The sequence below is a fragment of the Opisthorchis viverrini genome (assembly GCF_000715545.1).
Source record: "Opisthorchis viverrini unplaced genomic scaffold opera_v5_73, whole genome shotgun sequence".
Classification (NCBI taxonomy): Eukaryota; Metazoa; Platyhelminthes; class Trematoda; order Opisthorchiida; family Opisthorchiidae; genus Opisthorchis; species Opisthorchis viverrini.
Window position 1 is genome coordinate 430,651 of NW_008751729.1, and position 24,925 is coordinate 455,575.

A 24,925-nucleotide genomic window follows, 5' to 3' on the forward strand; every position below is an offset into this window, starting at 1 on the left:
AGCCCATAAGTTCAACAAAAACGTTTTACCATCTTAGTCATTCCCCCTCTAAACTCTGCACTCCACCTGTTGCCGGCTCGCTGTATCTTCTGGATGTCAACCACACCCGGCTTGTTCACCACGCGGGGCCGATACCGCGAAGCCTTACTCGGTAAGCACACAGTAGAACTTTTCGTCAACCAAGACAATACAGCATGATGTAATGGGAGTGAAAGTAGTCCAAGATCGAGGGTGATGTGGCCGTATTGATTGGCGAGGCCGTTAGACCTCTGGAAGCACGTGGGCCGAATTCCAGCTCAATAAAGTATGGCTGAAGTGCGGGGAGAGCTTACATCCAAACGCTAAGTGTAACGTCCTCCTTTCACATCGTCCCACACCTTCAAACGCATTTCGCTATAACGTTCGAAACTGCTGGAAATATTGAAACCATGGGGTTCAAATGCCTGTGCCCCATTGGGTGTGGAAGCCGAAAGGCAGTTGTCGTTGGTTTTGAATCTTCCTCTGAACGGCAAAAAGTGCATCATTATGTCATCATAAGAAAATTCAGCGAATGTCTTCATCGTGGATGGTGAGAATGGACCAGAAGGCTTTACGAGGATAGATAGCAAAATGTGTTTTATTTATCTGACTGTCCTTGAATATGTCCCCCTCACTCCGCGGTGAAAAATCTGCCCAAAAGACAATCGCCATTCCACGGACGATTAGGCGTATCTTCCCCCGTATTAGTCGCACGGACTTCCGGATACTCTATTATATATCAGACAGCTTCTTGAGTATGTCAATCAAGCTATCTACTCAACAGCGAGGAGGCCGTCAGTGTCAACGAGCTTGTCCAACGAGCTGATATGAAAACGCTTTCCGGCCTTAAATCCGTGGTCTACCAGCCTCGTGTCGCATTGCTTGACCTCCTTCTCCGGGAGCATCGTCGCCCACAAGGGGGCATAACATTCTTCTATTCCGTGTTTGAACAATTTGGCCAGCAGTGTTTTCAAAGCTGACCCAACTAACGTAAGGGATGGACGTAGTAGGAAGGCTTTCAGGTTGGGAGCGCACACACTTATTAGGCAACGACTTCTCTCATTTCGGGTAGTTGGTGAGCGGAATCACCTTCCTCCAGCGGTCGTTCATGCCGCACCTATCATCCAGTTCAAAGCACGTTTAGACGCTTCTTTAGTTAAGTCCTCACGCCGGCATGATTTCTGCCCCACGATGAGAACTTATAGACCGGCGCTAGACCTTTTTCGCTTATGTCTATCAGGCGAACGAAAGCCGCTGAACGGAAAGTATAAACCTGACCCGGTAACTTTGGGCGAAAGTCCTGATCCTATGTATCAACCCGTGAACCCCTGACTACCATTGTTACTCTTAGTAATACTGTAAGATCGGTAGCGTACAGCGTGCTCCACTAACCACATGTCCACGAAAACCAGCTCGTGAGGCCTAGTTAGTCTGCCCTTCCTTCAGCCCTCTTTACCCGGAATCCAGTATACGCACTAGACCAAACCGAGCCTGCGACATGCCCTTCCCAACTCAGGAATCAATTGAACCGAGAATTGACCAATCACAAGCTTATTTGGCGCTCGCGTAGCCCGCTCGGAGCGGCGCGTGCTTGGGAAGCTCGATTGCCAGTTTGGTGTGTGGTGCTTTCTTGAGTGATTTGTGGGTAAGTTTTGGTGCGTTACAGTCTTGTTTAGTGGATTTTGGCTCGTGATGTTGGTTCCCATTTTTCGACCCCGGGAACTGCCGTGTACCGCTATATCAGTTCAGTTTGACAACTGTTAATCACCTGCGCAGATACGGTGATTCAGATCACCGCAACTTATTGCTGGAGGTAGTGTATGACAGATGTTTCAGTGGTTAGGGAACATACTCACTCACGGGAAGGCCCATGTTTTGTATCTGACATCTGCATTTCTGCTCCTGTCTAGGCTTGGGCAATCTGGCGGTACCTCGGCCTTCATGCTTCCTTCGGTGGGCGTGGCAGCTGGGCACCAGAAGACTGCTACAGCTAAACCGTTTTTTTGCGTAAGTGTGGGTGTAGGAAGTATTTAGGCAGAGTCAAAGCGGAAACGATTGACTGGACAATGATTAAGTACAAGAATATGGATGTAATTGTCACTGGTTACACAGCACCGTTAATCTGGTGGATCTTCAATACCCCAACCCAGTAGACTGCATGCACTAAAGTAGACAGGGCCCTCTGTGTTTTCCATGCTGTTCTTCTAAATCACGCGTTCTCTGCTATTTTTATCTTCCGGTCGGAATTTACCCCAGAAGCAGCACGGCGAGGCCATCGATCAATCGGCACAGTTTTCGCAGCCGGCGTAGTTAGCACAGACTACTCAACTCGTCTGGTGAAAAAGTAGTTGATTGTTGCTGAGCAAACTTCATCGCATTCAAGCATTGGTAATTTCATCTCCCCATGATACGTTCCTACGAGGTCCAAAAGCAACCAACCTTCTCCTGTCTTCGACACAGTGGACGGCCCCCACGACCGTAAAGTAACGGTGGACAGTGCTGTATTATGGACCCTTTCACCAACACCCCCACATTGAGACGGTACCTAATCATGGTGCGATGGTTTATGCGCCCACGCAACCGATTGAGCTATACTGGGGGATAGCCGCGCGACACTGGCAGCCTCTCATACCAGCTTGATCAATGGTTAGGGGTGTGGTGAACGCAGTCTTCTGGTCCTCCAGGTTGGGGGTTGGAACGTGTTTGGTGACTTGTATAAAAACATTAATACACTTGTATATCGTGCCATACATGGCTGCCTTGTGGTCAGGCTGTTGAGCCAAAGATTTTGGTTGACGACCCTAGTCCTCCTCCTGTATGGGCGTGGGCGCCCTGATGGCATCCCAGCTCACATACAACCACAAATTGCACGCATGCAAATGAACTCATGCCACATCGACCCTCGCGTGGTTCCGTCAGCCGTGTCGCCTTGCTCTCTGCATACAGCAGATCGGGTAAGCGAAAACATGCTACTACTGACACCTCCCTTCCCTTTCACATAATTTTTCTCCCTCTCTCCACTTCGTTACTAACTCTCTTCTTGTAGACCCAGCACTTAGGCTGATAATTCCGTTCGTCCCGCATCGGTGTTGCAAGCAACATCTGCGCTTCATTCGGCGCCGAAATCCCCAGACATTTCTAAGTCAATATTCAATCCCCCACGGCAGCGAAGCATCGGTGTTGAACTTTGATGTCATGCTGTAGATGATGATGACGCCCACTCTTTCTGGAGAACGTGGAACCCCTGAGGACCTCGGAGATTTGTGGCTGCACATGTTCCCTCAAGCGCCACCGAGATTCTGGTCCGGTTGACCTCACCCCGCATTGCTCAAAGATGGTGGTTAAGTCCTCAGTTAGGGCTTATCTGATCTGTTTGTCTGTGTTTGGGAAAAGGAAACTGTCCCAGACAACTGGTTGAGTCGGTTATAGTGCTTGTTTTAAAAAAGGGGTCGTACTGAGTGTACTAACCACAAAGTGACCAGCTTGATCACGTAACGAAACTGCTGGCGTCGCTTGTGCTTCGTCGCCTTATGGTGGCTCGTGAGACACTGACTAGAGAGCAACAATTAGGGCTTCGGCCTCGTGGAGTTTGCATTGACCAAATGTTCACACACAATCAGATGTTAGAACAGCGCCGTACGTACAAACGGCAGACAATTTTAGTAGTCCTGGATTTCCAAGGCGTATTCTACTCGGTTAACCGGTCCGTTTTTCTTAATACACCGGCTCATCAGGGAACTCCCCGGAAGTTTGTAAACATAATAAGTTGTTTGTGATTTCATACTTCCGGACATGTGAAAGTAGATCGAGAGCTCTCCAAAAGCTTCTGTACACAAAGTGATGTCCGTCGGAGGTACCCACTCTCTCCATTCCTGTTTAATTTCCTGATCTATGAGATCACTCTCACCATTCCCATTTAACTTCTTGATCGATGAAATCATGAGACGAATGCCTAAAGGTCTTAAAAACCCTGGTATTCAAATAGCCTACGACGAAAACATTGTCGATCTGGGGTACGCAGACGACATCGTTCTCGTCTTCGAAGTGGAGGAGAAGGCGCAGGTGTTTCTGGATGGATTGACCAAAGTCATCCCATCGTTTGGCATGCACTTTGCACCCACAAAGTGTAAGCTCATGTCCGTGGACGTGCAGTCACTGAGCATGTCACTTACAATCCAGGAAGAGGCACTGAAAGTTCTGGAGCGCTTTACGTATCTTGGAAGTTGTATTAGTTCTGATTGCAGTGTGGTAGATGAGGTGAGTACACGAATCTGCAACGCTCGAGCCGCGTTTGCTAACTTGAGACACCTATGGAGTCAGAATGGTTTATCCCTGAATCTGAAGGGACGTGTGTATCAAGCTATAGTACGGGCTGTTTTGTTGTATGACTGTGAGACTTGGCCTATTCGAGCAGCGGAACTGAGACGTTTTCAGGTGTTCGACAACCGTTGTCTCAGAACCATAGCTCGTGTGGGTTGGTGTCGGCGAATCCGTAATGAGACAGTTAGAAAGCGCGTTTTCGATTGTGCAACGGGTACCTTCATTGAAAAATGTGTCCGGCACCAGAAGCTGCGTTGGTTGGAAAATGTGTTGTGTGTTCCGAACCATCGTTTGTCGTAGAGATTGCTGTTTTCCATGCCCAATTCAGAGTGGCGGAAGCAGAGAGGTGACCAACCCTTGACCTGACAGATGGGCGCGAAGGAGATAACGAAACGTTTGGGTGCTGTTGGTGTTACTCGCCTTCCAGGATGGGGATCGCGTGATCCCCACTGGCCTGGTTGGAGACGCTGCAAGATATGGCTTTCAACGGATGTCAGTGGCGTTCTTGTTATTGGTTTCTATCCAGATTGCTTGAGTGAATGTCTGGAGGTGTAGGCACTTCGGAATGATAGTGGTAAGCTTGCACTAAGTCCCTTCCCCACCCACCTTTACTCTTTTCTTTGCAATAAGCTTTTCAAATGAATCAGGGTTGTACGGCAGTGAAGCATCGGTGATGAACACTGATTTCACGCTGTCGATGATGGTGATGGGATGATCTATGAAATAATGGGACGAACTCTGGAAGGCCTCTAATAGCCTCCAACGAAAACGTTATCGGCCTGAAATATGCAGACGATATTGTTCTCGTTTCTGAAGAGGACGAGAAGGTGCAGGTGTTTTTGGATGGGCTGACCTCGGAATCATTGCGGTAAGCTAGCACCAAGTTCCTTTCTCATCCACGATTATTCTTTTCTTCACAATATGGCTTTCAAATAAATGATTGTACGGCAGCGATGCCTCACTGTTGAACACTGATGTCATGCTGTCCTTGATGATGATGATGATGACAAGGGTCATGTATATTAAGCTACAATAAGGGGTATGTTGTTGCATGGTTGCGAAACATCACCTCTGAGGACAGATGATTTGAGGCGTCTTCAAGTTTTTTTTGCACCACTGATGCCTCAGGGGATGTTGTTGGGGTCGGGTGGCGTCCGCAAATTCGTAACGATATAATTAGTAAACGGGTATTGGGTGGTTCAGCCGGTGTTTCAATCGCGGGAAACTCCCAGCACCCTCAACTGCGCTGTTTCGGTCATGTGCTACACATTCCGAAACATCGTCTACTGGAACCAGTGTTGTTCTCTGTGCTTTCTTCAGATTGGTGGAAACTGCGAGCTGGACAACGTATGGTTTGGCAGAAGAGTGTTAAAAAGATTACAAACAGCTGGGTGTTTTTTGTGCAGTACACCTCCAAAGATGGGGCCCCCATGACCCCTCGTGCGCTTGGCGGTTGATCGGTGGTAATGGCTTTCATGTCTTCAGTCTCCCTCCAGATTGTCCGGCTGGGCGCTTGGACGTGTAGACACCTCAGTATTCTTGCCATAGGCCATCACCAGGTCCCATCGCTCACCCACCTTTTTGTCTTCTTTTCATATTAAGGCTTGAAATATAATTAGACGAATTTTGTGGTTGTACGGTGGTAATCCATCAGTATCAAAACAGATGTTGCTGTCCCCGAGATGGCTGAAGCGGTTAGAGCGCGAATTTACTGACCGGAAGATCGGCGGTTTGAACCCGACCTCTGCCTCTCGACTTCTCCCGTGTATGCTTGAGCAACCTGGCAGTATTCCGGCCCTCGTGCTTCCTTCAGGTGGCATGGCAGCTGGGGTGATACAGCTGAACGATTTTTGTCTGATGATGATGACGATGATGATGGTGCATTGCTGTCGAGAACTTCTGGAACATCGCCACGTATGGACGACCAACAATCGTTTTTAAGACTTAAATGCAGCGTTTGCCCGCTCGACCGCGCTGCTTTATGCTGACTTCTCTATTTCAAAGTCATGCCGAGCGTCCTCGTCACACGTCGATTTTTATACCCTAACACCCACCGTCGCGTAATAGTCCATTGAGAGCATTATCCTGCGCTGGCCACTTTTGTGCTGAGTGGACGTTAAATGTGAATGTCTAATAGTTGTGCTTGTGTTCTTTGTAATGGCACTGAACGAACATATTTCGTACAACTTTGTCTCCTGGATGTGTGAGCGCAAGGCTGCGGGTTTACCGCTTTGAATCCGGATGCCCGTCATGTTTACGAGCAACTTTTTCTGCTGGATACTATCAACACAGACCAGATCATATGCTGTCACCAACCTGAAACTGAACTCCCGCCCCTGGAGAATCACTACCTCACGGTATTTTCAAAACCCACATTCTACATTTACCCTCCACTGGTGGTTCCACCACACAGCATCTCGTTCGATATTCTTGCATACGTAGCTTGCAGCTAGCACATCGCTCAAATATATAAAGACTGTCACAGCCCCATACATAGCAACCTCCGCACATGCGCTCAGCAGTCTCACGCACCACACCACTAGCATCGGCGGGTTCACATAGGCCGTGGTACATCGAGCTGCGTGGTCGAAAATCTGACCATTGTGGTTTAGAAAACCCGCAGTTTTAATTAATTTCTGAGTAATTATTTGTTTCGCATGGTTTTGCCTACTAGACTTCGGCTCACTATTTTCTCTTCTTTTCTACCCGCAGAAGTTGTCACGAACCTGTGCCTTCGGAAAATCACTCCACAGTGTGCTGCTACGACAGGCCAGCTAGTAATATAAACCACTTGTAAGTTCCTTCAGCCGGTCTGATGTCATGCCTCCTGCATGCTGTTGATCTTTATGGTCCGTGCTGTAAAAAACTATATGTCCGGTGCTCCTCAGCGTCTGTCCAATGCACAGTTAAAATCTCGTTCTGTTTCTGCCACGACGTGTTTAGTGTTCAAACGTTCCACTGTTCCTCACCACCACCATTCCATTAGTTTGTCATTTATTGGGTCCTCAAGGTCGATTTTTCAAGTTCCATGAGACGGTAAGCACTGTTTTGGTGCTGGAATCGAAAATAGTATCCGTTTTCCATGCAAATGTCTGTTATGACTTAATTCCGATTCAAGACAAGAGTGGTACATTTGTTTCGCTGGCGCAGCGTAGATATTATATGCCTCATGGTAGATAACTAATGTATACTGAGGCATACAAGCTTGTAAAGCCCGCAGAGTGTCGAGTACGGCTTACACTAGTCTTCCCTTGAGTGGCACGCGACGATAACTGCTGCACTGAGAAACTGTTAGCTCGGTTATGACAAACCTAGACAAATTTATCCAGTGTAAAATATATTTAGGCGAGGTGGCTGTTTAAGATACGTGCCAACCAGCCGAATCAATCATGGCAGAATGGTATAGACAAAGAAAATAATTAGGGATAGGTGAGACAGCTGGACCCAACCGACCGTTGGACTGCCATGTGGAGGACTCAAGTTCTGTGCTCCTTGTAAGGAAAAAAACCGCCCTTACCGGTGGTCTGTAATTTATTGAAGTAAGCACATCAGGAGATTGTCCGAACGCACATTTGGATAGCTTGCCCATCCAAAAAACAGTGCGGGAGGATGGCATGCTGCGACGCGCCGTTCACGTGCTCTTTGATTGCTTGGCTGTTTACTCTTCCTTTTTATAGGTGACAAAGATCTGTGTCCGTAAGATCGAGTGTTTCTACCAACCATAACTTGGCACTTTGGAGAAAAGTTAAGTCCAATCGACTGGGCAGAGTTTGTCAGTCGTCTATGGTATGCAGATTGTGTAAGTGCGCTCATAAACCAGCACTACTTTATTTATATATTCCGAGTCACAAAGAATTTCTCTTGGTGGTATGTTGACTCCGCATTGCGCTTTCTAGATAATGGTCACCACAAACTAACTTGCTTTTTAGGCTGAGCAGACCATCGCTGCTGAATGTAAACCAGCTTATGGTTAACCCCTAGTGGCGATCTGCGACCTAAGAAGTACATGATCTGCGCATGTATCTTTAATACTAAGAACACCAGAAAATGTACCACACAATTAGTTTTCTAATGGCAACCCTAATATTTTCGGAATCGAGAACGTTGAAGTAAGAGGACGGAGTGGATTTAGAATATCAGGATCCCTAGCTTGCTATTTGGTCCTTGCCACCTCTCAAGTTATTTCCACGGTGACTGGGGTGGTGATCGCCTATTACGGTAAAAACATGTCCATTTGTTTAGGAAATCTGCGAACAGGTAGAAGCAAGCTTGTTCACCTATACTTCAAAAGCGATAGAAATGGAAGAAAACATCAGACTACTCTGCTCGACGGAAACAAATTGATGTATTTGCTTACATCCTCTTCAATACCCCCATCTTTGTTTGAAGTCACAGTTAACACCCACAACCCATTCAGATGCCATGAAACCATATGAAGCTTCTCAATACTAAAAGAGATTTAATCCTGGAAGCCCTTTTCAAGCTCACATCCTCACTGGCGCTGTCCAAATGGGGAAACATAATGCGCACACTTCTAATGGTATTGTATGAAAGCTCTCTGTTGGGGTGAATGTTGGTAACTCAGGTATAATGTATATTCGTTCGTTGGTTCACTGAGTCAGGCAAGTTGGTCGTAAACCTTTTCACCAGTCGAGGTGATATCATCAATGCGTCCTTGTGTAGCAGACCGGAGCAGTGCGACAGTGGTCACATGAAGCGTCACTACGCAAGGGCGCATTGATGATGTCAGTCAGCTGAAGTGACCGCTATTTAGCCCAATGAACTAGTAGCTATCATCTCTAACAGCATTAGGTAGCAAAATAATCAAACGCATCAAATGATTATGGCATAACGGGGAGATTTTGTTGTAACATAAAATTTGCTCACCCGAATTGTGAACACTTCTCAGTGAATGACCGCAGTGGTGTGAACTAGCACTCTGAAAACCTTACCATAACTGGCGAGTGTGATTTGTGACGCGTGAAGTTTCTGTTTCGATAGTCTGGAAGTCCTTGGCACGTGTAATATGATGTACCTGACTTCCAATAGTAGACACTCAAGATATCCTTGCGAGACAGTTTCCCACCATTCAGTCAAATATTCAAGTATTGTTACTGAAATTATGTAAAGATTGTCCCTAGCTGCCCGTAGCCAGTCATTGAACGCTCACTTCGGGATTTCCTCTCGAGGACATTAACACTGAAGAATGCATGAGTTTCATATTATTTCATATAAAGTATGTCCACTTGGTCGAATTGCTGTGACCATTCCCAGAAAGGGTATAAACAGCCTCACCGGACCACATGTGTGTTCACAGAACTCATAAATACATCCATCTAGATGCGTAACCAATCTGTCCACGAGACATTGGTCACGTAAACCAGGTTTAGGATTGGAAAACGCTTGGAACCGATTTAGTAGTCATCAGTTTCGCAAAAGTTTGGGAAAAAAGCGGCGGATTGACTGCTGGGCAACGTTTCACTTTTGGCATAGGCTTCGTCAGGCAAGTTGCTAGGTTACGAAGCGGCGGATTGACTGCTGGGCAACGTTTCACTTTTGGCATAGGCTTCGTCAGGCCAAGTGACTAGGTTACGAGGTTGATCGAGACCTAGGGCGGAAGGTGAACCAATCAGGTAAGTTAGTCTAAATCAGTGTTAGGCGTCTGTTATGGGATTTTGTTTGTTAGGTTAGGTTATCAAGTGTTAAGTCCGATGGGGAACCCACTCGGATTTTAATCCAGCTTAGGGTCTGGTTCTTCCGGTTCGCTTCACGTGAAGATATCATCTTGAACGTCGTTTGCACTTTTTGTCCCTCTGTGGGTGAGCTAGTGCTACGATAGTCGTGCAAGGGTGAGGGATCCTGTGAACTTTGGTCGATTTGGGAGTTCCAATCTTTTTTAATGATTCTACTTCATTGACAGCTCCACATCGTCACGTCTCAACTCCGCTTATCGAAGACCACTCTCCATACATTTTTTGATTTCCAGTGCTGTGGGGTGACTCGCAGTACCGATTTTATATCCACTACATTCTTCAGATCCATTCTATGTCCTACGCCATCGTTGAGTTATTGACCAGTGCCCTGTATTCATTTGCATTCCTCGATGGTTTATCTATCCTGTGCTCGCTAACCATGGTGCAAAATTCCCTAGCTGTTAGTCCTCTGTAAACCTTCGTGCAATCGTTGCGTTTACGCTTATACACACGGTCCTTAATCCTTTCAACCGGCAAGGGATCTTTCAGTTGTACCAAAACTGAGCGTGGCGTGCTTCCCTATCAAACAAAATTCCTTAGCAAACACCTAACAGTGATCTAACCTGACTCACATGATTGGTTCTTTTCCTCCCTTAAATCTCGACCGACCTCGTAACCTAGTCAAGCCTTTGTGTTAAAAGTGAAATGTTGCCCAGCAATAAATCTACCGATTAGTCCCAAGCTTTTGCGAAAATGATGACTACTCAATCAGTTCCAAGCGTTTTCCAAACCCGTGACCTGTTGTTTCCCCATTTATTTGGTTTATTTATGAAGACAATGGCCAGCTAACATTGTGCACTCAGTAGCATCAAGAGTGCACCGGATTTCAGTGACCTTTTCTGCAGATTAAGGCTACGTCTTAAAACACCATCCGAACCGTGTATATTTCATTATGCCATGGCTGACGAACTTATTCCGTGCAGCAAACATGAACATGGTCGGATAGGTACATACGGCCTTCATACCAGGGCGGTTCTGCACGCGCTTTCTAAGCTACAACGCAGTCGGCTGACCACTACCACAGTTTCTGCAACACGGTACACCTACCCTGCTCGCCTTATCATCGCTTTCAGTAGGGCGTGTTGTCTCAATACCCTTCCACTCTACTTTGCACAATGAGCAGAGTAAATTGTTCCGTACTTTAACGTGTCCCTGACCTTGTTGCCATCAGGTTCAGCGACAATGACGGTATTAAAATCCTTGATAGCAAACGACTGCGTTCTTAGTGCGGTCACGTGACGTTTTCGCTGTGCGATTCCTGTCCCATAAATGGATGAAAACAATGCAGTTTGAGATTGTAGATGATATGACTAATGGCTGAATATACTCCATAATGCCATTGCACTGGGGCTTAAGTGATTAAAGCGCCAATTTACTGACCGGAAGGTCCGTGGTTCGAACCCGACCTCTTTCTCTCGACTTCCCCTGTCTAGGTTTGGGCAACCTGTCACTATCCCAGCCCTCGTACAACCTTCGGGTGGCGTAGCAGTTAGGCACCGAAAGGGTGCTGCAGCTGAACTGAAACTCTCGGTTGATTTGGATTGGACTTGAGAAGCGGCTTAACATCACTGGAGGAGAAGTTGTGGCTCGACAAGCGGAGTTATTATTCGTGAAAGTTTAAAAGTAATAATAAACGCACAAGGAAAAAAACAGCAGGGGAAACCACTGTGGCTCCATTATTTTTTCGTTATTCATCCTTGCATTTACAACTTTGGATTAACTAAGCATTTTCTCACAACGTTACTTGAGGACTTGGACTACTAACTTAGCAGCCACACAACGGCACCATCTGTGGGCAATTCATTTCAATTCCTTTTGTTTTGCGTTTTTAGTGTTGACCGGAACAACTAAGGCGATCCGATGCTGCACCAACGTATGCACAAACCGTGGGACCATTCCATACCTCAAGCCTAGCCATCAAGTTCGTTAGGTACTACCAGGATGACCCACCAGCGGTATTTAACATAGTGAAACTTAACGTCTGTCTGTTCTGGTTCAACACAACCAAACGGAGATCAGTTGTCACGCCACAGTTTTTGTCGTCTGCTATTCTGAAAAGGCCGTCCCTGTTGGAGCGTAGAACGGGCTGAATAACCTAACTTCCTCCGTCACTTCAAGGGGGCTTGGTATCGTGTCCACCAGTCCGTTTGTAATGTTCGTGAACCGGTTTTTAAGATGGAATCACCACTATATATATATATATATATATATATATATATAATTTCGTCTGATACTTGAAAAAGGACTGCATTAACGTCCGCGTAGTTCACTTTAGAAAGTTTGCCTGTGTGTACAAGCACTCGTTTATCACGCAGTGCCATGTGTGATTTTTTATTCCTAACACCTAATGTGTCTTTTGTTCACAGAATTGTGTAACCCCTTTTGGCTTGACCAGTCGATTGGCATAACGAGGAAATTGTTCAATTATGGATTCCATTCGTCAAGCTGTGACACGAACTGCCCTAGGTCTGGCGGAATACGTTGTTCCCGTGTTACGCACATCCAAGTTCAAGGAGACGGGAGTCATCACGCCGGAGGAATTTGTGGCTGCCGGTGACTTCTTGGTTCACCACTGTCCCACGTGGCAATGGATGACGGGAGACAAACCCCCAAGAGATTATCTACCCGTGGCGAAACAGTATCTTCTGACACGCAACGTTCCCTGCTACAAACGGGTGAAACAGGTGGATAACCATAACGAAGACCTGGAAGAAACAGTTGAAGGCGGTTGGGTCGATACTCATCATTATGCCTCCGCCTATAGTGAGTTTTATATCTTCGTCATACCCCCCGTATCCTACCAAGAGCTCGTCGTTTAGAAACACTAAGCCAACTGGTTACACTTGTCTGCAACACCAGGGTGCTAGTAAACGAAATAAATCAATAATAATAGTTGAATTGTGGTACTTTTTCGATGCATAGTTGTCCTGTGACCCGAAGGAAGCGCAGGAGTTATGGTACTACCATTCGCTCAAGCCTAGACAGGAACCATCGAGAAATCAGGTTTGGGTTCGAACCACGGGCTTTCCGACCAGTAGCTCTGAACCCTAACCACCTTGAACTCAGTATGCAAACCAATCTTCTCCATAAACACGCCACACAGTAATCCTCCGTTTATCGGTTAATTTTTCATTCCCTAATGCATTACAAGATGTACATGACCTTGGACATCTTGTGGAATAGAAAGCCCTCTTGGAAACCTAAAAACAATTTGTAACACCGAAAGGGTGTTTGACTGTCACACACGTCGTTTTGCTGACATGTCCCCAGGTGTTTTCTGTTTTGCAGAAGTATTTGAGTCACATTCGACGTTCGTTTTATGGGCAACGCAAACTGAATGCGTCAGCTGTAATCTTGAGTTTGATATATTGACAGGCGTCGCCGCTGGCTGCGTCAGTATCCCATTTTCTATTGAGAAGAATGTTGGTAGCTCAGGCAGTCTAAGGTGGTCGTTGGTTTGTTCGCTGAGCTGGGTAGTTTGATCACATCCCATTTCTTGTGCACCAAGATTTTGGTAGCTCAGGCAGTCTAAGGTGGTCGTTGGTTTGTTCGCTGAGCTGGGTAGTTTGATCACATCCCATTTCTTGTGTCACCAAGATTCAGTGTCGTATGATCTTCAACTCCGATCGAGTGGAAACATTTCCACACCTTCGGATTTACTTAAGACATTGTTTTTGCTTGTGGAAACCGTTCTTGCCTTTATGCATACTTAGCAGCTTTGCAGTACCGTGTCGCATTCATCGTGGTCATATATCTAGGGTTAAATCCTACCACAATGGTTACAATGTGTTGTGTCCTTCGGATTTACTGATCACAAGAGTCAGGATCGTTCACTCTAAAAAATACCCTAGAACTTTAGGGTTTCATGCATCGACTTCTTTGAAAGCCTCATCCACACATTAACATCATATTTTGCCTCTTATATTTGCCATCTTGGCCAGCCCCGTCAGGCGGTCCCTCTGGTAAACTACAGCAGCATCAGACGAAACATGTTCCACTTAAATTCCGAGTCACTCGATTATAACCGAAGTTTCACGATATCCGTTTATCATTCGTACATGTCGATACCCATGGTTGTCAAGCCAGTCTTTTGTTCTATTAATAACATATTCTCAACTCGCTGGCTGTAGTCTCACTGCGCTAAAACGAGTCTTTGACAGTAGCATATGTCAGCAATTATAGCTTATGCGTCATCGATGTCCTGAAACCAGTAAACTAGGTTTGGGAACTGCATCTAGCCAAGGATGTCTACTTCAGTATTTTTCAGGTCGTGATTTGTGTTTGACATAATAGCCCACCCTTATGTAGCATGCTCTCCAGCCTAATTCTTGAGCGTGCACCACCAGGCTAGATTTTTTGTGGTATAGGAATACGGTTCTCTTGTAGTGCGAGAAATCCGAATCCGTATAATAAGACCGGTTGATAAGGGCTCCTTTGTACTTAGGGCTGTTTCGGTCCCCCCCCCCCATTTAAGGTTTTTCACAGTAGCATCTGAGGAATATTTTATTCGAAGTAGGTAACCTATATACTCACCCAACCTCCGGTATCGCCTTTCGTCAACTCATCATTATTGTTGTGGTTTCTGTATTCTCTGTACAGCCGAAGATACAGACAAGCCGGCCGAAATGCCCACTGACCAACGTGGTATAGCACCAGGTCATGTCGGAGACAACGCTGTTGGGCTAGATGAGGATGAAGACGAAGAAGAGGAAGCTGAAGATATGGAGGCGTTCATGCAGCGTGGAATGCTGGATGAGGTACTTTCTGTTTGGTGTACTTATCACTTACTGTTGCTTGACCTTTTTTGGTGTGTAAGGCTTGTGCGTTTATTACCTGGAAAACTGGGTAAACTGATGTCCTCAAGCTCTGGTAGCATTTTTGTATAGATGACTCCCGCAAACAGTTAGCTGCTTGATATTTGGAAATCATTTTACCATTGAAACCGTCTTATTCGGACATGGCATTCTGTCGGTTGTTTAGACTAGAATGCTCCTCGAATACGGGTTAAAAAACGCGCCAGTACTAAAATGTACCGCGGAATGTGGGACAGTTTGTTCTGTTGCCAAGAGGAAAGGTTTCCGTATGTGACATCCAGACTGGTGATTCCTGCTTATCTGATGATGCAAACACGCTTTTTCGAATTAGTCCTTATTCAACACCCTTCACTGTATCCATTTCCTGAATCCGTGTTGAGATCAAGCTCTTGTTACTGTGAGATAATTCTCTCTTGGTAGCCTGTAAATGGCAATTTATTCAGTTTCCCCACGTCTATACATTCTTGTAATACTGATGCAGATGCTGATGCCCATGCAGCCTTCGATGAAGCGTGAAAACTTACTGGTTCGCCAGCAGCAAACATCCTTCCGGGGTAATGGCGTGTTATCCACCTAGCTTTATAACCGCAATCAATAGTGGGGAATTACTCTACATGATACGAGCTCTTAGTGGTTTTCAAACGTTCTAACAGTTCCCGTCCGTTACTGCCAAATGATTCTTTACCCTTGCGTAGCTGGCCTTCCGAACCATCACGGCGTTTACATTGAATACTTGCGATAAAAACGTTGTTCTTCACTTAGGTCATGCTGGTAATACGCTGAGCGTTGGAACCTTCAAAATTGAGCTTTTTCTCGCCACTGTATGGTACTTTTTTCCGCTTCTCTCCAAAGGAATGTGGCCTTATATCTGATTCAGTCTATAATGGATGTGGATTGAACGCTTTGTTGTGCGTGTACCCATTGCCACCCTCGTGTACGCCAAGCGGTTGAGCGGTTGCAATGGTTGTTGGAAACACGTAGCTCCTATGCTACGATCAAATTTATTGCATTACCTTTTCAAACACAATCCTGATGAATAGGCAAAAAACATAGTGACCGCCGTTTCCAGTTGGTTCACTTTGTACATAACCCATCTGCTACTTATTTCCACCGCTCTTAGGTCAACATTTTTTCCTTTTCCAAGCTCCGACAATGATGAATTATGTGCTATTCCTTAACTGATTTCAATGTACTATCGGATAACTCAGTTCAAGAACACATCTCACTGGTGAGCATCATTTCTTGCTCATGATTTCAAAACTTGAGACTCCCAGCTTCAACTAAAGCCCCATCATTTGCATTACTCATGGGAAGATACTGCGTCCACAATATCACCTGAATTGTTTTGGTCATTTTGCATACTCACATAACTTTTGGTTAGTACCTCCACAAATTTGCTCACGTGAATTCAGCACCTAGCTGGGGATGGTTTGGCTGCTCACAAATTTGAGGATCCCGAGTTCAGATAGGGTGGAGATAGGTAGAAGTAAGGGGTAGCCAGGCATCGTGTGTACTACACAACTCTTCCATCCTCTCGTCGTGAACAGTTGAGCGTTCGGCGTAATTTGTGCTACATTTTCCGCCTTGATGATTTCCCCGCTTACTTTTTCTCTCTTCTGTTCTTGATTGATGTTTCATGGCTGCTCAGTGTACACCGTAGTTAGACTATCCGTTTGCCGATCGGCCGGAACTTTATACCTGTCACTCCTGAATGTCGTCTTCGTTGTGGCTAGTTCTGTGAGCGCTGGTAGTATTCTTTTAATTGTGTTTCCCATTGTTTGTATTCAGTGGGAAAATGCTAATTTTTCTCGTCCTCCGTTTGCTGTGAGCCATTACGTGAACGGAATTGCGACTTGGCCAAGGAAGTGCTTGTCCAACCGGCACTTTTTCAGTGTACCGCTTTATGTCCTCCCCCTAGGTTGATCCTGTTAGCGTTTGTCCATCGATCCCAAAGTCGCACAACCTCGGATCCGATCCAGATACAATTGTTTCTACTCGTACCTATGATCTATATATCACCTATGACAAATATTACCAGACTCCGCGCATGTGGTTGTATGGCTATAATGAACACGGGGATCCTTTGACGGCAGATGAGATGTATGAGGACTTCAGGCAAGTTTATATTATTCCTCCCTTTAGACTTATCTGGCCATATTTACATATGAATATTTGTGGTTGGGGAACTAGATAGATTGTTTGTTAACTATTTTAATGTAATCATTTCGAAGACCTCCCAGTGTGCTTTCACCCTGTCTGACCGGCGTGTCTACAGCTGCGATCTACTAAAGGGTGATTATCAAGTTGGACAGGACGGGAGTTGAGAGATGAGAAAAAAAATTTAAAAAAAAGATGAAAAGCGGTTTTCGCTTATCCGCCGTTTGCAACGAATAAGGCTGATGTCACCATGCGACAGCCGATATGGTATAAAAATCCTTTTATCTGTAAATTTCATGGTTGTCTGTGAACTGAGATACTGCCGAGGTGTAGACAGGAGGACGATTAGGGTTCTCAACCAAAGCCTTTGGCTTCAAAACCTACCACATAGGACGATTAGGGTTCTCAACCAAAGCCTTTGGCTTCAAAACCCTACCACATGGCAGCGGTAATCAACGTGATGCTAGTCAGGCAGTCCGTGTCTTGAATAAGATATCTCCCCACTTGTTTCAACCCCCCACCTGCAGGTCTAAGAGACTGGATGTTTTATGGGTATCCTCCAGTATAACTGGGTACTGGGTTACTGAGGTACGAAAACCACCGCACCACGATAAGACCCAGTCTCTTCTCAACGGGTCTGTTCGCGTGTAGGCGTCGCTGTAACGCTAACAGGTGATAGTACGAGCTGTTAGTATGCGGTTCTGTTTTTCAGGTGAGGCGTACTCTACTGGAAGTCGTAGAGCTGTGCCGTACGCACTGACAGTCCTTTTCCTTTTGCCTAAGATTACTCAGTGTAGTGCTTCCATCCGTGACGGAGTGAGACCAAACGCAAGCAGCGAAGCTCTTAGCTGTTGGTAGAAGTGTTCTACGAGGTCGTTGGCAGCAAGATCGTAGGTCATCGGTTCCTATGAATATCCGACATCCCAGGTAAATAATGAAGATTCGAATTTCGGACCGCAGTTGTCTCTGTTGCGGGTCAGCCATAGTTCGCTACCCTGCTTTCAACGAACGCTGGAGCTACAGTCTCGGTCGGGACTTGGGGGACTGGGGATATTCCCTTGCCAACGAGCGAAGCGATTGACACACGCCACTGAATACAAGAACCGAACAGTATATGTACCGACGTTGCTAAACCAGGCATTGATGTTTAGCCAAACGAAGCGTTGGGTGATCAACCGGACGGGTGCACGATTGCGAGAGTGTGACAGACCGTGCAAAATTTCAAAAGCTGTATGTCGCATGATACTGGGCACGGCCGGATTCGGTCCAGCACCGCACAATCGCAGTGGCTTAGGCTCTCACCATCCGAGATTGCAACCCGGCTTTTTTGTCGACGGAAACGCTTTGTTCGCGAGTTGGACTTACCATGGTCTAACTCATCTCCCCTCACACACACAGTCAGTGCTACTACACCACAACCTGTTTTGACAACCCCAGGTCATGCTCTTGGTTACTTGAACTTGACAGGTAGTCACTACCATCTCTCCCTCGGTTTTTTGGTTCACTGTTTTCATGAATTTGTCAAATATTACTGTCTTAGCCTTTGTAACTTTATGGTGCAAGAACTACTTCCCGGAAAGATGTTCATAAACCCATCTGTTCTTCTTACACCGAATGAGAATTTTTAGCAGGGATTGGAGCTGGCTTCAGTGGGGAAGCAACCGATCTTGGGACTACTGTCGAAAGAAGTTGATTTTCCTGGCTCACTCAAGCAAAGCGAGTAGTCGCTGACGGATGTCCATTGTATCGAGGGATATGAAGAGCAAGGAGCCATCCAAGTGCCCACTTGGGTAAGACACCAGAACACGCATAATCACGCTTTAAGGCACATACTTGAAGAAATGGCGTGACATAAGAGTAGACATGAGAATGAATAAGGAAAGACGTGAAGAGCCATCGATGTGAAACTGCCGACTGCCGCGATGACCCACGTCTCCTATTACCGGATTTCGGGTCGCTGTCAGTAGTAGAATACATGGGGTAGAGGAAGATCAGGGCTTATGGAATGAATTAAGGTTGTCTCTCAAGCCGCGAGCGTTGCAGAGTGAAAGGAAGTGAATATGTTCTTTTTGGGTGGCTCTGGGCCTTAACCCTACTGTTATTTGTGAGTTCTCCTCCACAATGTCCACCCCTAAGATACAGTTACGTTTGTACGACTGTTCGAAGCTGGCGCCCATCAACGCTGGGTATTTTCTTATCCAAAGTAAAAGGTATACAGCACTTTCGTTCGAATTTCGCTCTGACCTGCGTTTTATCATTGTGAACTGCCGGTAACATAACGTCACCACTTAATGTTAACCACTACTGATGGTCACCGGAATGTCATTCTCAAACTTATGACGTCAACCACACACTAACCTACTGTATCAGCATAACTCTTGACATTTTCTAATAGCGAGTGCTGTCAATTCTCAAATTTCAGAATTCCATGGTAGTCGATTGCCGAGTATCTTTTGTACGACCTTTTGCAATCTTTGTCGAAATTCTTGATGTGCTGCTTATTTTTCCGATTCGATTATCAGCTGATTTCTGCTTCATCCACGCTTCACACAATCACATGGGGTATTTCCGTGAGTATGTGTGTCATCTGACTTCATAGCCTCTACGGGACCTAAATCAGGTTCTTCGTCATTCTAAAATGCCGTTTAACTCTTTTCACAAAGACGAAAAGAGTGAAGGATGAAGCATTTCACCAGTCACACGAACATCTCTGTATATTTTCTCATCAAATATCGTTATCAGTGTCTATCCAAATTGTTTGAGTGTGTATCCAGACAGCTCAAATGTTTATGTTGGATTAGCACCAGATAGCTTCCCTCTCTCTTGCTGTCTCTCAACAAACATGCAAGGCGTTGTTTTAACAGACAGATGTACAGTAGTAAAACGTTGACTTTTATCACTGGTGTCGCTGTCACCATGCCGCCGAGTTCTTTCAAAAATAACCCAGTCTTATTTAAGACTCTGGTCAAACGCTATCACTAATACTACACCACACTTGGCGCTCCTTTTCTCGAACAAACTTCCGATACCCATGGCGTACAGGTGCGATTAACTGTGACTGGATGAACTGTCGCCCCCTACAACCTCTTCAGTACATCATAAATTTTACATTGTGTTGTAGCCCCCTTAAAGAGCTAGTCCAACTATGCTTCACCTTTGAGTATTTCGCGGGCACGTTCAGGCCCAAACGAGGTCGGTCTCGTTTATAAAAAAATGTTCATGTGTAGCACCCTTTCGGTGCCTAACTGGCATACCACCCGAAGCTTGCACGAGGGCTGGGATAGTGACAGGTTGCCCAAGCCTAGACAGGGGAGTCGAGAGGTCGAGAGAGGTCGGGTTCGAACTACGGACCTTCCAGTCAGTAAATTCGCGCCCTAACCACTTGGGCCGTCTCGCCATCTCGTTTATGGGTGCTTCTGATGCGTAATATCAGAATATTTTTTCCTCCGAGATGACGGTCACCCGCACACGATACAATTGTTACTCTCCGAATGAAGTTGATATATTTCTTGCCAATCTAGTAGAGGACGAACTACCCATAGTTTTTGAGAAACCTTGATTCATGTTGTTACTGTCACCTTTTTGATATCTAGAAGAGACTGGGTTCATCATTTGAAGAGATCGTTTGTATACATCCGTTTCTGGCCCTGTCTAACACAATGCTATTTTGGTTCACTTTTTCCATCCAATCAGCCAAGACCATGCCAAGAAAACAGTGACAATGGAACAAAATCCTCACTTATCCGGCCCCCCAATGCCTTCCATTCACCCATGCCGTCAGGCCGATGTGATGAAGAAATTGATTGCAATTGTGGCAGATGGGGGAGCTGAGCTTGCAGTTCATCAGTATATGATGGTCTTCCTGAAATTTGTGCAGGCGGTCATCCCGACAATTGAATACGACTATACGCATAACTTCAATATGTCTTGAGCGCTCCGCAAGATTATCGAACGTTCGTCTTTCTATCCTATCGAGACTGCTTAACAAAGGACACTACTTGGTGTAATTCTCTGTGCCGTCCCGTATACCCTCTGACCCTCATCTGTCTAGGTCTACGCTTATCTTGCTGTCTGGTATCCGACGATGTGATACGGCTGATCGTGTGTTAAGTCACCACTAATTTTGATCAAAACACCATGGCTGTGGTGAAACAAATATAATCTTTCTACAGCGCTTTTTTCCTTCTGTAGTCCACTCGTCTGATGCTCTGGTATGGGGCTTTGCAACTGGTGTGTTTTTGTTGTCCCAGCAGACAGCAGGCCATATACAAGTTCTTGCGTGTTGAGCCTCATCCTCGTAATGGGGTCTCAAGTACAGGTACACGCTGTTTGAACATAACTTGCGTATGTCACTTCACGCCTGCTTAAGCCTAAGCTGTATAGTTCCGCGATTTTACTGTGCCTGAACATAACTGACGGTTACGGGCGATTGATCCAACTTGTACTCGGCTTGGCGGTAGCGCCGTTTATTTCGGTAAGCACTTTCCTTAGGTTTTTTATGTTCAGAATTCTCTGCAGAGCTAGTTGATAAGCCCACGTCGGCGGGAAGTTCATATAGATGTTACCGATTCATCGAAACTGCCTGACCCATTCGTTTATTGAAGGAAAACTGGACACCCGCACACAATCATGAACGAAGTACGATCACAGTTGCTTACTTAGTCTGGACTCCACAGTGCACTCTGTGCGAGTCGAGTCTGTTGCGTTACGTGTCCCCAATACCGAGTGCACGATTCCACACCAGAAGCTTATACTTGGCCCCGGAATACTCAGTCTTCCATTGGCTTGTTTCTCCGAAGTGCTCACACAGGCACCTAAATGTCAGGTCTCTCCTTCCGCCCAATAGGAGTTTTTCAGCACCTTTAGCTTAGCTTATGCGCAGTGCAAGTCTCAAAACCAAAATCTGCATAAGTCTCTTGTGTGCCTCCATTCATCGTTCACGATATCAATAGTAATAATTCGGATGCCACTCTTTGGCGGACAGCGGTCGCATAACTCGAAGGTCTCGACATGACCTGCGGGAAACCAAGGCTGGTCTCGATATGCCAACTATCCAAACATGAGCCCACTTTCTAATCTGTGAATCGTCCCCCCTAATAATCTGTGAGGTCCTCGTGGACCGATAACGTCCAACGTGGTCATCTTGCTCACTTGAAAACCGAAATTGTAGAACGAATCATAGGATGACCAAATTGGACAGCATCTCATCCTGAGTTAAGAAAGGAGAGGATTGCTTTCGATGTATTGTTTGCTGTGGTTGTTGGGCTTGCTGGACTGCCACTTGGCTAAAACATTACTTCGTTCCGCAATTACAAGATGCCTCTTAGTTTGCATGTTATTTAGTCTATTCATCCGAAGAAATGAATTCATGTTCCTGTACCGGTCAGTAGGTGTTAATAGTTGTTCCAAATACGTGAATTTTCACCCAGTTACATAAACTGGTAGTTTCTTATGGGTTTAACCCTTTACCACAGAATATCATGATGTTTATTTTCCCTCCATTTTGAACAACCTAACGACCCGCCTTTTTACTAATACTTTGACAACCTTTTGTGCGTGGAAAATGCGGAATAGCCATGTCACAGATGCGCCGCCTGTCCATGTTAAATGTATGCTTGTCAATAGAGTATTTGGATTTACGAGCGCTTATTTCCACGACAGTTCAACATTGTCGTTTTCGGTCTACCTGTACATAACGTCGGTAAACAGGACAACGGTAATCACGCATCACAAAGATGGGCTGTTCTATCTTCTCCCAAACTCTCCAGTATTGCGTAGCCATATTCTCCACCACGTTAGGCTTTTCGGTTGTATGGATTTCTTTCTGCAGCTAAAGACAACCCACGCTGAAAAGCGGCGAAGCATCGGCAGTTTTTCAATCCGCGTTAAGATGCATCGGCAGTATTCCTTTCGACAATTTCTAGGGTGATTCGCACAGCACCCAACTATTAGAGGAGCGGATAAGACGAGTTTTTTCAATCGAACTGGTTCTGAATTCGTCCTATTTTCTGTTTGAAGAAAGCAGTATCCCTGTCGGTCACTGAAATTGCTTGTAAGTGTCAGTATTATTATGGTATTCAAGTGAACCTTTGGATTTAGACAACATCCAAGAGAGGAGAGAGCTGTATTCAGCCTGAGAGGTTGAGAATCACTGGTTTATTTTCAGGCCGGTTAACCAGCCGGATTAGAATCTTCGTTTAAGCCCTGGAGATTGCTCCCCATGTCTCCAACCAATTCAGTTGGCAATGAATTTTATGTGTTTTGGCGCTTCTCTACCTACTTGAATACAACTACGTGATTCCCTACTCTTTTAGGTACGCAATCTGTATATCACGGTTCTGCGGCTTTTTGTAAGACGATAGTTCTATTACCAAATGCCCTCGGATCCGTCAGTAAACCAAAAGGACAGACATGTTCAGAAAGCGCGCAAGTCTACGGCGCCCTCTACGTGCGGCAGTTCGGGATCCACTGGTTCTGGTGAGAATCGCGAACTCGATCGACTCAAATTTAGCAACCCTGGTAAAGCTATGAAAGATTTGCAGTTTCCATGGCGTGAAAGCAACCTGACTCGCAACTTCCGTAAGCAGTTGGCTTCCAGACACTACCGGAAGGATCGAAAGTGAGTTCAGTCACGCCCTTATTCTAAGCAAACATCTCTTGTGCCTATCAATCTGAGTCCAACGCGTTCAGCGACACTTTTTGCACCCCACGGATTGTCGTGCTTTCTGTTGGAGTGACCACTCTCCTAAGAACCTCTGTCCTCGTAATACCTAATAAATCCACCACAAATAACGTATTGTACCATACAAATACCATGCTGAGGAACCGTATATCAACCACTAGGTGTATACGCACATGGCTACTCCCACAATAACCACAGAATGGTTCTCTCTTCTACTTCTTCAGATTTTTCAGCTTGCAGCACCTGCCAGTTGATTTTGTGACACGTATGTAAATTGACGTTGCGTATTGATATGATGTTGACGGGGATAGTTCAAGCTTTCTTGTGAATTTCTTTTCATTCTGTACACTTACGAGCTCTGGAGAGTAAACGCACATCGCTTCGCCGTTTCTTGGCTTCCACCTCCATTCAGTACCTTCGCTACACTCGTTCGTTTGTTGTCAACAACGCAGAACACACTATTTGTCAGTCGCGGTTTTTCTACACTACTAAAAAAAATTTGAGTGATAGATTAGGGTGCTTCAAGACTTTTGGACTAAGTCAGCTTCCCGCGTGACCCAACAAGTGAAGTTGCCATTATTAAGCTCTCAATTTGTGCGCCGTTCTCTATGAATACGGAATAGCATGTATTCCCGGCCAACTTTTTCTCTACTTTACTTATCCACAAGTGATATAGTCCGCTCACGAGGACCCACATTCATGGGATGACCAAGTATGCCCTCGGAAAGTAATTTCTCCTGAGACTTTCTGCACTAGCTTTTGGTTGCTCCTAGATGTTTTCAACGGCTTACTTCAACTTTGTTAGGGCGTTTCTCTTTATGGCTCAAGTGTTCTGTATCCGTGCATGTTTGTGGCCGTAGCAACACGCTGAGCCCATGTCATGGTCGTCATCTCCGGTGACCTGACTTATTTTTAGGCGACCTGGTTATTTGTTCCGAAACAGTGTTGGATTACACTGAAGGGGATTCAGCTGCCACTCGACTTCACGTGTACCTGAAGCTATACGGAAGATCTGTAGTGACTTCATTTCTGTGGGGAGCGAACGGTGAGTTTTCCTTGCCAAACTGAATTAAAACGCGATTAACAGAACTAATTGCGAGATGGCCCAAAGTGGTTAGATTGCGAATTTACTGGCCGGAAAGTCCGTGGTTCGAACCCGACCACCGCCTCTCGACTTCCCC

The 24,925-nt window shown here is 45.7% G+C and overlaps 1 protein-coding gene across 1 annotated transcript in view; it reads left to right on the forward strand.

The window, feature by feature from the left end:
• Positions 1–1,565: 1,565 nt before the first annotated feature.
• The window catches only part of T265_04419 (hypothetical protein), a gene marked incomplete at both ends in the record, with an annotated part of 28,542 nt that continues 5,182 nt past the window's right edge, over positions 1,566–24,925 (forward strand). The window contains 7 exons of the mRNA XM_009169164.1: positions 1,566–1,663; positions 7,051–7,131; positions 8,016–8,137; positions 12,458–12,854; positions 14,691–14,848; positions 16,824–17,024; positions 23,425–23,681. Of these exons, the coding sequence (XP_009167428.1) occupies positions 12,518–12,854; positions 14,691–14,848; positions 16,824–17,024; positions 23,425–23,681 (953 nt within the window). The remainder of the gene's footprint in view (positions 1,664–7,050; positions 7,132–8,015; positions 8,138–12,457; positions 12,855–14,690; positions 14,849–16,823; positions 17,025–23,424; positions 23,682–24,925) is intronic.